General features: G+C 35.1%; 1 protein-coding gene across 2 annotated transcripts in view; it reads left to right on the top strand.

The window, feature by feature from the left end:
- Positions 1–14,346, top strand: part of TPC1 (two-pore channel 1) — a 288,494-nt gene that overhangs the window by 79,476 nt on the left and 194,672 nt on the right. For both annotated transcript variants that reach the window (XM_089821751.1, XM_089821750.1), the window contains 2 exons: positions 7,085–7,190; positions 7,410–7,487. In XM_089821751.1, the coding sequence (XP_089677877.1) occupies positions 7,085–7,190; positions 7,410–7,487 (184 nt within the window). The remainder of the gene's footprint in view (positions 1–7,084; positions 7,191–7,409; positions 7,488–14,346) is intronic.

The raw sequence follows: 14,346 nt of genomic DNA, 5'->3' as shown, positions 1-14,346 counted from the left end.
AATTTCCCATATTTTCAAAGGCTTTTAGAAGGGCCTGATTGGATTTATCTAATCTTTCGTTTTGACTCATGAGAGTTTGATTAGTTTGTTCCATAAAAGTTCTAAGTTCATTGGCCATTTCATTCATGGTTGTCTTCTTAGTTCTCTTGTATGTTTGCATGGAATATTGTTCACAGGATGGCAAGACTGATGCTTTGATACCACTGTAATTTCCCTCGTTACTTCCGAGTTGTTTGGTCTATGAAACTCTAAACATGTTAGTATTCTTACAAAGATATATATATATATATATATGTGTGTGTGTGTGTGTGTGTGTGTGTGTGTGTGTGTGTGTGTGTGGGAAAATTTCTAACTAGTTCCTTAAGGAGAGATAATGATCAGATGTTTAGTTCCCGAGGGAGTGCCTCCTGGGGCTTTATTCGTCATGCATGACTTAGAACAACAACTCCACTAAACACCATCTTTTCACTGTATTTCCTCTCATTAAGGCCTTATGGATAATCATATTGATATACCCATCCTTCTTAGGAGAGAACTTGCTCATCCTAAGCATTGTGAATAACCATATAGGTTTATTCATTCTTATAAATAGTTCTTTCCGGAGTTACTGACCTTTAGAGATGCTTGATACCTGCCTTTAATAGGAACTACTCTTCCAACTAGGATGTGTTCTTGCTTTCTCACAAGAGTCGTGCACCAGCTAGTTTATCCTTGCTATGATAGTTAATTTCTTTGGTAAGTGTTATTTATTTGCTTTTGATGGTTCTTTAGTGTCAAATCATTTAAGGTGACTTTAAGGGATGATCACAACTTCCTTCTCCCTTTAGATGTTTAACCCGATGGTTAGCTCTTGTCCTTACTAGTTGTCGGTGTGGAATTTAATGTTTGTTCTGTTGCGGTTTACTGGTGCAGAGATTGACTTCCCCTTACTCCTCTCCCATGGTAAGAGACTCTTATTCTCCCCTTCCCGGATTCCTCATGATGCAGCAGTAGATTATTGATTTGATGCTATCTTGGATTGTCTGCACTTGATCTTCCTACTTAGGGAATACTCGAACAATCTGCCTGGTCTGAAGATGGAGTCAGCTTTGGAATTTTGTGGGGCCCCTTCTTCCTGAGATGATGTGAGGCCGAGTTGGATGTGGACTACTACGTTAGAGTTGGGATGATTTTTGTTTCCCACGATTTCCTTATCTTGATGTCTATCTGGTCCGATCAGTCTTCCCCTGTCTCCGCCGTGCCTTCTCTCCTATTCATCTGCCATATATACGACATAAAGCTTACATTGACCGGTTGTGCCATTTGGGGGTTAAATTATATGAAATACAAAGTAAGGGCGAGATTGGATATAATAAATATTAGGTAACATTTTAATATTATATTCAGGTTTCATATTATACAAAATACTATATGCAAGGGTGAGTTTATACTATATATATATATATAGCTCAAGTGTATTTCAAGGATAAAAAAAATGGATGACAATAATGATTATGATGATCATTAATTTTATTAAAATGATTTATATGAGTTAAGTTCTCATCTTTAATATTTTATCTTTAAATTCTCATCTTTAATCTTTATTTTCTCTCTCCTTTCTTATCTGTGCTCTGGTTCCCATTTCTCCTTGCATCTGCAGCATCATTTTTCGTTCATATTCTCCTCATGGAAAATGTGCCCTTGTTCCCATGATTCTTGGTATTTGAACCATAATTTTTTTTTCTTAAGCTGATGAGCTTATTGGTAGGTACTAGGAAGTCCTTTGGGTGTCAATCTTTCTTGTGGAAGGCTTTCGTATGTTGGTTTGCAGCTTTGATAGTAATGGATCATGTGTCTAATCTCAAAGCTGTTTCAATGGCACCATCTAGGGTTACTGATTTAAGGGTGCTCACCATACCCTTGAGTTCATCTTTCATTCCTTAAACAGATAGGTAAGCTGACCTATCTTCATCAATCTGTGAAACTCGAACTGCAATCTTTGGAATTTTGTTATGTAATCATCCAAAGTCTCTTGCTTTTATTTGGAGTTAACCTTTTAAAATCTTCTTGGGGGTATTTATTATGCAACCTATTTTGTGAGAATTAGTCATAGAAGTTTACGTTTTGGTGTCCTTGGGTGTGGATTCCATGGAACCACCATTTATGCACCAGTCCTTCCAAATGAAGGATAGCGAATTGTAGTGCATCGTGTTTAGTCATTGGGATGAGGGTGAAGTAAGTGTTTAATTCTTGCAACCAAGCACGGGATGTAGTTTACCCCGATGCATCAAAATTTGAAAGAGTTACTTTATTTACCTTAGGTCCTTATTTGTGTGTTTTTTTTCTTTCTTTGGTGTCTCATACCTTTTCGCTTCATAGAACTCTCTAAATTTTGTTAATTCCCTAATATTCAGCTCAAGATTTACATATGCTCTAGCAATGTCTTCAGTGCTATTCGAATATTGATCTATACCTTCTTCCTCCCCTGGTATATCTTCCCTAGGTAGGAGAGACGGTTTGGGTACTATAGATATTGATGCCCCATTATTATTCTCTGAGTTGCTGAAACTTATGTCTCTTTCATTTGAAGAATTATTCTCATTTCATTGGGTATTTGCTCACTAAATACTCTCATAGGATGGAAAGATTATGCTCTGATACCACTTGTAATGTCCCCAACTAGGACTTTCTTGTTTTACCCTGTCATCAGGTCTTTTCATTCTAGTTATATCAGGTTCACAATTTATTAATTGAAAGGTTTTCAAAGCCATCGATTCATTAGGTGGCTTTAAAAACTTTCACTGACATTAAAGTAGACACAACAACCACTTGAAAGCCTGACAGATATTTCAAAAGCAGTTAAAGGTGTGCTTTTAAAATGTCAAACAATTTTAGAGCATTGTTGTGAGTATTTTTTGGACCCAACTGCTCCTAGGCATTTGGCCTTCTATTAAAACCATAGTACCTTTCTTGGAAAATAGCTCTGGAAATTATAAATAGATTTTTTTGGGATCTTCAGTATGTGCACTTGGCCTTGCATCAAAAGTGGGCCCTCGTGAAATTTTGTGTCTCCTTTGTATGATGCTGTCTCATGGCTGTTCATGTTCAAAGGTTGTCAGTTAAGCCTTGTAATGGCATGGAGTGTGTTGCTCAATTCAATGAAACTCGTTGGGTCCCTGTAACTTTCGTCCCTTTACTGCTCGGGAGTTTTCGCTACAGTCAATCATATTTTTGGTATTATTTATTGCATTGATCAATCAGTGTGTGATGCTGGTTGTTCATTTTTGCTGTGCGAAGTCTGAGAAAGACACATGATACTGTGTATGATATTCATTCTTGAGAACGTGTTTTTGAAACTTTAGTGAAAGTAGAGTATGCAATATCTTCAGTGTGAACATTGTATGCCAGAGATTTATCTCTTGTATTCAATCTGAGGGTGATGTATATATTATTGAAGAAACATTAATCTTGTGGGTAGAGTATCTGTGAAATGCTTAGACCATTATGTGTTTTGTATTTAAACTGTGATCACAGCAGGTGTATTAGAACTGTGAAGAAGGCATTTGTTGATTGAATGGTAAGAGTTATTCAATCATAAGCAAAGAGATGATTGTATTGGTTTTGATCATTCAATAAAGGATGTAGCTTTTATGGGGCTCGGTTTTCCCAGGATAAATGTTTGTGTTATCTATTATTTGTATTTTGCATTTCAGTTATGTCAAGTTATATATTTTGGTTCAAATCATTAATAGGGTTCTCGTCCAATCTTCCTAATGAAAGTTTTTGTCCTTAGAAAATCCAGTCTCTGATTTTTAACAACAATGGAGAAATAGTTTCAAATTTCAGTATCCAATTCTCATAACATATCTCAAATGAAAGGACGGTCTTCTTATATAGCCTTGTAGTTGGTAAATGCTTGTACTTTTAACAATGTGGGATAAAACATTCTTTACTTTAATTCCTCCTTACGGAGTAGATTCTCGAACAAGCTGGAAGAACTTAAAGTGACTTTATATTATAACTTTATTACAGTCACTTCATAATTTAATCAATGATATGCACTTAATAATTAATTGTTATTAAAGTATAACTTTAATAATAATTATAATATTTTTACTTCATCATTAATCATCGCAAATTAATTCCGACTTCACCAGGAGTTAGCCCATAACATTAAATGCTAACCAGGTTGACTTACTAAAAATAGTAAGGGTCCATCTCTATCAACCCTTGATTTACTATAATTAGTAAACCCTGAATACCTTATCAACGGAGGTGCCAATGGTCATAACTGCAACTATGGCCAGTCGAGATGCTTTGCCAAATATAGAAATGTTGGATAGATTACTTACCATAAATAGTAAGTGTACCAAACAAAACCAAACGAAGAGCATAGAGCAAATCTTGAATGCTAATGTACAAAATCCCCTTCTACCAACGGGGAACCCTCTAATCATATGACTTAGCCTACTAGGGCCAATGATAGGCTAATCTAAACAAACTCTGATGCTCATGAAAATGGGGAAATTACATTGATAGTTGTGTGGCCTTACATCTTTAATTTTTCCATATTGTCCTAGAGAGTGTGTTGTAATGAACAATGTCTTGTAGGTAGTTGTTCAATTTCATTAAGCACTTTGATGGTTTAGATTTTGGAGGAAAAATGTTTTTCTTCCATGGAAACTCATTGCTGGGAGATTTTGGTTGATGGAAGGCATTTTAAGCATTAAGACAAGTTGCTTTGGTTACCAGTATTTCTTGTCAAGAATTTATGAATTACTAAAACAAGTACAAACTACTAGAGAAGTCTCTTCAGCTTCCATTGTTGTGGATTTACCTCTAAAAACATCTATAACCCCAAAGCTTCCAGGATAGTTTTGTATGCTTATTGAATGGACTTCCATCTTGTTTTGAGGAGATGATGAAGGTATTGTAATTAGAATTGTTATATTTTGTTAGTTCTTTTAAGGCTTATTGTTGTCTTTGGGTAGCATGTGAGCTAATAGTCATAAGTGGTCACAAAAAGATTTAATCCAACCAACAACAATTCAGACCTCCAACTCTAATTTCTGTAATAACAGAAGAATGCTGATTTGCGGACATTGCATTATGTTCTATATTCATTACAATCAATCAATACCCTAATGTTCCCATTTTTGCGAGTGTAAACTTTCAGAGGATTAGCCTATTTCCAGACCCTCATAAGCTAATGGAGTTGTTCAGAGCATACAGTTGGCAGACTTGGAAGCCACCAATTTCGATTCCAAAGGCAAGGGATGTTCAGATGCTCTTCATTTAGATGTGTTTGGCGCACTCACTATTTATGGTAAGTGTCTATTTCAAGAAAATTAGGGTTTCTATATTTAGCAGGGCGCCTGAACAACTTGGTGGCAGTGTTGAGATTGGTTACCATTGACTGGACTAGTGTTTCAGAGGCTTACTACATATAGTATGTTAATGTTGTGGAGTTGCTATGCCTCGTGGGGAACAATTGTCTTTATTAATAATTAATTATTAAAAGTGATAACCTAATTTTTTTATTTAAATGGGGCCAATTGACTTTACAAGTTCATTAAATGAACATCATAATGTGGGGGGCATATTTATTCATTATGCTAAGTCAACCTGGGACATTGGAAAGCAAAGACATTAATGTTTTTAAAGTCAACTCAAGCAAGTGGATTTGGCACCTAGTGTTTCAAGGGGTATTATAAAGTTTATAATGTTAATGGGGCCAAAGTCATCATTTAATGCTATTAAGTGCTCATTTAATTATTGGCACACAAGACTTAGAGTTTGCTAAGTCAAATGGCACAAAAACATGTATTAAATACATTAACTTGCCTTCTTGAATAAGCTTGATGGTCCAAACCTTCTTGTGGGAAATCATAAAAGAAAATGAAAGAATATCAAACATCACGATGGGTTGATGAATTGCCTGTTTTCTTTGAGAAGTCTCTGATTTTTGCAAAGGGTTTCAGTATTGCTGGAGAATTGGGCACTCTGAGCTGTTGAAACAGAAATACCCAATGATATTTTGCATCGGTGAAATGTATGTCATCCAGGAGTTATTATTGTGCTTGAATTGATGGATTTTGATAGATGGTTGGTTCTGTTTCTGAGATGAATAACTGCGGATTGCAATAATAAGTGCCTAGCTTGTAGATGTGGTTCAAGGAACAGAATTGAGCTGTAATAACAGAAGCCGTACCTGATTTATGCCAGCTGTGGTTCATTGTTGTGTTTCAACTTTCATGTGAGTCTCATGGAAGCATCATTTGATAACTAGGAGGTATTGTTTGGCATTGGGATTGCATTTTATTCATTTTCAGCATTGTCTGCTATCATGTCATTGTGTGGAGACAATCTTTGATGAATGCTGATATATAGAACTGCTGCATTGGAATACCAGATTTATCTATAATTTGCTAAATAGTTTCTTAGTGTTGTTAATGCAAAATATTTCTCTTTGTAAATTGCTCTGAATGGAATAAGAAATCTCAGCTTATGGTTTCTTTGGAATTCAGATTTCAGTTCATTTATTTTTCATTGTTATCAAGACTTAAAAAGCATACATTCCAATAAACATAAAATAAAAGATTTATCATTGCAAAGACCCAAAGTAATCTATCTGTCACCAGGGTGTTTGGAGTTGGAACCTGCAGGGGTTCTTACAACCCTCACTGAAGCATCTATTGTGTTTTCCTCATACAATCAGTATTTTATGAACTATTGTTATCTCCATATAGCTGCATTTTTAGCTATTAATTTAGACAACATTATCAAGCACAGACCGGTTAAGTAATGCCGATTGGATAGATATTATTTGAAAAACAAACCCTATTACTCTAGGAATTTTCATTAAGTAAAGAAGGAAAAAAAAATCTATTTAATTGCTTCTGCCATATTCAATGAACATCTGTCATGCTCGGAACAACCAGGACTAATGTCACTTGCAAAGTCATTGCTCTATTAGATAATGTGCAGTATTTCTTTTTCGAGAAAATTGTTATATTGTGGACTTAGGATCATTAAAATTTAATGTGTCAACAAACAGTGCCTTCTTATTGATATTGAAATCTATGATGTCAAATGCATAATGCAGGTCATCTCGTATATCTTGCCTCTTCTTCATGCTATACATACTATTTGGTGTGTATTTTGTGACGAATCTTATTCTTGCCGTTGTTTATGACAGTTTCAAAAAGCAGGTAATACTGTAATAAGCTTGTGAGCATGCTTAAATCAAAATTGTATCCCTTACAAACAAGTGCATTTGTTTGATGCTGCATTGGATGTATTTTTTTCTTTCTGATACATGATACTGGAAACAGATGATTGCCAGAATTATGTTGGAATCAATTCTCCAAGTTGATTCAATCTGTGCTAATGTTCTGATTTGAAAAAAGCCTGATGTGTAACTGTTACAGCTTGCAAAACAAGTTGCAGAGATGGACAAAATGCGAAATAGAACATTGGAAACAGCTTTCACTCTTCTTGATGAAAATGTAAGTTGTTCTGTTGAATTTTTCATTATTGAAATTCTAGTAATTCCTTTTGCCATTAATTTTCTTTATGTGCACATAATCTATCATCATTTGCTTCATGCTTTTGTCTTTAAGCTTCTGTTTACAAAAGCTTTTTAGGTATCTGTAAAATTAAGAAAACTGATATTAATCATAAAGTTGATTTCACAGAGCTTTGAAATGCCCTAGATGAAAATGAGGCCATCACAAATATATTCACAGAACAGCTTTATATGTTCTATTGCAACACTATCCAACTACAGATATATTAGAATATTTTGGCACTTCTCAAAAGAAATTATATTATAGTTGAAGTAGACAACAAAAATTAATTTTAGCATTTTGGTTTTTCTTTTGCACGACAGCTCTAATAGAAGAATTTGCAAATCAAAATCTCCCTTCAAATTGTCAAGGGGAGCTCCCTAAAAACTAATATCAACCTTAGACACTAAGTTATAGACAAATTCTAAAATTAAAGACACTACCTATAATATTCCTCTGATCCAGTGAACTACAGAACCATCATGATTGGGCACACGTTTACCAAACTTTATGTGACAACCCTTAATGCTATGTTATCTGCTGAACCTGACAGGAAAGGTTGTAGGGCTATAGGGTAGGTAGGCTTCCGTGCAGACTATCAAACCATGGATCACATTTTCACTTTGCGGGCTATTATTGAGGAGGCTAGGCACAGATTGACGAAAATTTAGTGCTGCTTTGTTAATTTTCGCAAGGCTTTTGATTCTGTTCCTAGGATGACACTGTTTGAGAGGCTTCGGGAGATTGGGATTTCTCAAATTCTAGTTACCGCTATTATGAGATTGTAGGAGATTATTGGCAGATACAGGACCCTCAAGGGTTTCTTAGATCCAATCCACAACACCATTGGGGTCAAACAGGGCTGCCCTCTCTCCCCTACTTTGTTCAGTTTATATATCGATGATCTCAAGGACTTTCTTTTGAAGTCTTCGCTCCCAGGTGATGGCGGCTACTTACATTAGGTTTTGATCTCCATTCTTCTATTTGCAGATGGTGTGGTTCTTCTTGCTTCCTCTCCATAGTATCATTCTTGTTGAGTTTGGTGCTCATCCTTTCCGTCTCGCAGTCATTTTTGATCTGATTTGGTTCCTCCATCGTCTGCGTGGTTTTGCGGATTTTGCTGGTGAATGAGATCGGTTCTCCTCCTTGGCTTATTGTTCTTCTGTCACTATTGCGAGTTCTAACTCATGTTCTTGGGCTTGTTGCTGGTATGCATAGGCTTCTTCTCTGCTGGGATCGATTGAGATTGATATTGACCGCTTCCCTCATTACCAGTTCTCGTTGAATTCCCTTGCTCATCTCCTTCCCTAACGGCAGGAGTTAAACGAGCACGTCAGACTGGACATTTATAGACAGTACATTACCACTACCTGGGTCAACCCACCCAATGGCCTGTGTCCGAGGATGTTCTTCTATGCGGAGCACTTTTTGGAGATTTCTGATGGGATTATTGTTCGTCCTAGCTACCTCTCTCGGCGGTGGTCTCACACCCTGCGTATCTCTCAGGAGTCCTTCAGAGTTGGTTCTCATCATCTTCAGGCTCAAACTGACCATTAGTTTGATAGCGGGGAACAAATCTGTAAGATGTGTACTTTAGATGAGATTGAGACAAAGGCTCACTTTATTTTCCGGTGCCCTATCTATTATGAGATTAGAAGGAGGTTTTTCTGCCTGTTCCGAGGTTGTTTCTCTCTTCTTGGTTTTTTCAGTTACTATGACCAGCGGTGCCTTGCACTTTATCTTCAAGAGGCCACTATACTCCGTGATAGTTAGTTACAGTCACTACTTCCTCACCGGCATACTTCTACTTGGCTCATTACTGCCTTTTTCACACCCTTGTCTCCTCTACGGGGTGTGAAAAAGTCGTCTAGTTGTACCAGTTCTTTGGGGCACTCTAGATTTGTCAGATCCCGTACCGGCCTCTTGCATCAACGACACTCATCTACGAGTTTACAGAGAAAGAAAAGCTTCTATCCATCAACAGGGGTATCCTTCTGTGGCTGATCTCTTTCTGCCTAGAAAGGACTCTTAGTTTTTGTCTTGGCCTCTCTTGGTTCCTTTTGTTCTTCTTTGTTTGTTTTGCGCTTTTCTTTCGGACATCGTTTGGTGCTCCTGCTGTTGCCAACTTTCTTGTTGTAATGCTTTAGTCCCATAGACCTTTTTGTAGTCTTTTGTTGGACATTAATAACATTATCTTATCTTATCATGAGTATTGGTCTTTCCAAATACCAATGCATGATATTCAGCAAGTACTCAAATTAGGTTTGAAATCATATTTGATACCATTCGTATTGGTCTTCCAGAATATCAACACATGATATTCACCAATTACTCTTTGAGTAATGGCCTTCCAGAATGTCAAGATGCAAGATATTCACCAAGTATTGTGATAATGGAGTCCCGAACACCAAGTCGCATGATATTCACCAAGTACTCTATGTAATGGCCTCCAAAACATCAATTTGCATAACATATACAATGTACTCAAAATGTTTATATGGTATGTGCACACACATTCTCATAATGTGCACCATATAAACATCCACCATGCAAAGTATAATCTATCATGATCTGCATGGACATCGTAAGATATCCATCATAATAGAAAATTGAGTTATTTTAAGATCATCCCCTTCCAATAACTTCTACAAATACAAGTGATAATCGGTTGGAAGTCGTCACTTCCTCATGATGTACAGAGGGGGTAGGCCCATCAAAATCATGCTGTCACACACACAGACTTTCAAAATCTCTCTAAATCTAATATGATCAAGATCTTCAAAGATAAACTGAAACATATCCTCTGTTCGCTCCTTCAGATGGATGTGTCAGACTCCCTCTGAATATCAATCTTCTGAGCTCCTTTACCTTTGAAGAAGTGTCAGACTCCCTCTAAATATAAATCATCTAAGCTCTTCATCCATAATTGTTAGAGTCCCTCTCAATCTCCCTTTTCCTACAATAACATCCTTGAAGGAAAAGATCAAGGCACATAGCTCTTATAGAATGCAAAAATAAGGGAGAGAATACTATAATACTTAAGGATAATAATAATATTAAGTTTTTCTAATAATGATAATGATATTACCGAATAGTATCATCTCTATTTTCAAAACAATATTATTATCCTTTTCATACTTAAAAAAATAACATTCTTAATTATGTTCAATATTATTATGAATTTTATTCCATTTTATATTCATAATAATAATATTAGGCATTTTTCCCATAATAACATTATCATGAATATTATCATAACTTTATAACCATGTTATTTCCTTATCAAATAACTAACTGTGATTATGAAATTTATATTCAATTCAAGTAATGACCCATAAATATGTAATATATTATTCTTTATCAATTTTAAATACATATAAATGATTTAAGACGACTTCCATACACATTCATTATATTGTTGTAGAAGTCTAATAGTGAAAGAGGTAAACAACAATTACTTACCAACTTAGTGGTCGATTGACATGCACAACCATATATGTGTTACTTGATGTGACAAATGTGTACGATCAATGTGCTAGGACTTTAATTTTGGCTGACGAACCAGGATTATCCTTCACTTACGATGCATGATGTGTCGCCATTATTTCTTCCTGCTGATCCTCCGAAATAGAGGATGCTTTCATGCCTTCTCAAAAAACTCCCTTTTATTTATCATTGTTCGTACAATAGTCTGGTCTTAGGTGACTCACATTCCATGTCACTTTCCCGTGCGTTTGGTAACAAAGGGGGTAATTATTTTAATCCCGTAATGTTCGATAGAGTCTTACACTTATTGGGTTGGTCGGGGATGTCTCTTTCTTCCTTGATGTATATTGCTCCAACTTATTTCGTCCACTACTAGACTTTAGCACTAATGAATATGATATCCCTTGCCATCGTTTATGAGAGATAGATATCGAGTGCTTATGTCTGGGATCATATATAATATATATTTTTGGTTCAATGTTGATGCTAAAACCTGCGTGTAGATCGCTCAAAAACTGCATTCGCAGGGCTTGGAGCTGAATTAGATCATGATGTTGCTACCAAAACTATCTAATGTCAAATGTGATCAAGAGAATCTAAAAACTCAGTGCCTTGGGCTTTTCGTTGCTTGATTTAGCACAGGGGAAATGTGCAATGTTAGACAAGACGGGTTATGAGCGTCTATCCTTGCCAAATAAGTTGGATCTAGGTCAAGATGTTGATTGTGCAGATCTTGTGATGCTTGTTGACTTAGACTACACAGATCAGGCTCGGGTTGAAAATGCTCGAGACATAATTGCACTTGCAAATTGAATGCTGCTTTAATGTTGCGATGTTTGTAATTAGGCTTAATATAATCAAAATGAGAAGGTCCATGTATTCAGTTCTTGAACTTTGTTTATGATTACACATTTTGCATGCATTTTCTACCATAACATCTTCATGAGGCGACATATCTTTGAGCTGTTCTGTTAGATGCTTACTATGTCTGGTCTACGTCATTTGTATTTGTAATAATTCATGGGCACCCTAATTTTGAAACATCCTTTAAATGGTTTGACCCGCATTGTGGCACGGTATGGAGTTATGAAATTCATTGTTCTATTATTCACTTTTACATTTGCAGTTGGCTCTGATACCATGTTGGTTTTCTGAGGATCAGTGCAAATATAATTGCACTAAAATGTTTTTCGTATGTGTGTTTCAAGGGCAGCGATCTCTCTCTCTTTCTATTGTGGATGATATACAGAGAGACACGTCCCTTCAAATTAATTAATTAATTAATATAAAAATTAATTATTTAACCACATGCAAATATATATAAATATATAACTTCAGTTTAGTCTCATGAGTTAATTCAACTGAAGATACTGGAAATTAACATTAATAATAAATAATAATTGATATAGAGTGTAAAGAATAAAAATAGTAATGATGATCAAAATAGATAATAATAAAATATAAACAATAATATATATCATAAATAAATATAATAACATAATATAATCCCAATATAATTATAATAATATCTATAATATAGTCTATTATTAATAGAAAATATTATGCACAGTAATAATAATAAATAAATAGGCAAGAGCCTCCAACAGAACGGTAAATTGTAAGCTTCTCATCTGGGAGGCCTTGGGCTTTGAATCTACTCCATCTTAACAAATTATAATAATTAATTCTAACAAATAATAATATATAATTAATCTTGGCTTTGTTAGGAATTTAAGCCACAAATCAATGATAAACAACAATGATGGAAACAATAAAGGAGATACAAAAACAGAAGAAGATATCTTGGGAAAACCCTTCCAAAATGAAGGTAAAAAACCTAGCCACACAAAAAAATTCATTTTATTGATAATTAAATGTTCAAGTGTACAATGCCTTATAACATATAGAGAGACTCTTCACATTACAACCGAAAATCTCTTCAGTTTCCCAAAACATGAGTCTTTATTGTCAAATACAACTCTTCGTATTTCATGATTCAGTATATGTTGTATGACACATGTCTTAATATATAATGTTACAATTTATCATAAATGTCCTTTTTAAATGAAGGTGACCATAATGGTATTAACACCTAGAGACAAAGATCTCTACCGCAGCTACAATCTCCAATACCTCTCTTAGCAAGAGAGAGATCTTTAGCTAAATAGTCACACAAAGTTGCAGCCAAAATGTCAATGATAAAATCTAATCACATAGATCCTATAAAATTCATGGAATCACTCAACATGAAAACCTTGCAAGAAACACAACCAGCTTTTATTACAGTCTCTCTTAACATGATGTTGTCATGGAATCTCTCAACATGACACTAAGAGAACAATTTACTCATTGTTAATAATCATGGAATTACCCGACATGATAGACCTGCAACAATTACAATCAATTTCATCATAGACTCACTCAATGTGACGTTGTCATGGAATATGACAAACTTGCAAGAATCACAATCAACTTTCATCACAGACTCGCTCAATGTGATGTTGTCATGGAATCTCTCAACATTGCAAGTTAGTAAGGTTTACAACCAACATTTTATCATGGGCTCTGTTAACGTGATACAGTCATGGACTCTCTCAACATGACTTCCAACTCCCATCACAAAAGCTCTCAGTGTGATGAGATCATGGACTCTCTTTCATGATGTTCATTATGAATCTCTCATAAGTGAAAGAGTTATCAGGTGATCCTTACAACATATTATTAATTCCATATGAATAATAACTCCTAAAATCACAAGTGAAACTCTTTTCCTACAAGAGTCAAATTTTCACAAGCATCAAAAGCATGTATAAGAAAAGCAGGGATACTATAAAAACTCCCTCTCAACCAAAAAACAGCTCCCTCTAAAGTTGAACATATCTCTCTAAAGATCATTTTTGTTGCATCGTGCAACCAATAGAGATTAAATTAGTAACAAGTAATCATATAATTGAGAACTACTTTGATCAATGCAGTATAATCGTGATAGTATCCTCCTTCTGAACATCAAAGCAACATTGACATCTCATAATTTGTTGCATCATTTTTCTGAAACAAAGAGAGACATTAAAGGATGATAAGATCAACTATAAAAGAAATCAATGTTATAACCATACACTATAATCTATACTTAAAATTAAATTAATACATCTTTGTAGTATAGTTTTCTTTATCATAAGAGTGACATCCAAAAGCCTAGAGTAATATTGAATCTCAAAATTCTGCAAAATTATGCAAAAGTTTAAACTTATCTCAAGGTTACTCATGAAGTCTTCTCAAGGCATTTTTAAATCAATCAAAAGATCAAATGCTC

Source organism: Cupressus sempervirens, chromosome 3 (genome assembly GCF_028749045.1).
Source record: "Cupressus sempervirens isolate cs-2001-9-10 chromosome 3, ASM2874904v1, whole genome shotgun sequence".
Lineage (NCBI taxonomy): Eukaryota > Viridiplantae > Streptophyta > Pinopsida > Cupressales > Cupressaceae > Cupressus > Cupressus sempervirens.
Note: the sequence above shows the minus strand (reverse complement) of the source record. Positions and strands in the feature narration are given on the sequence as shown.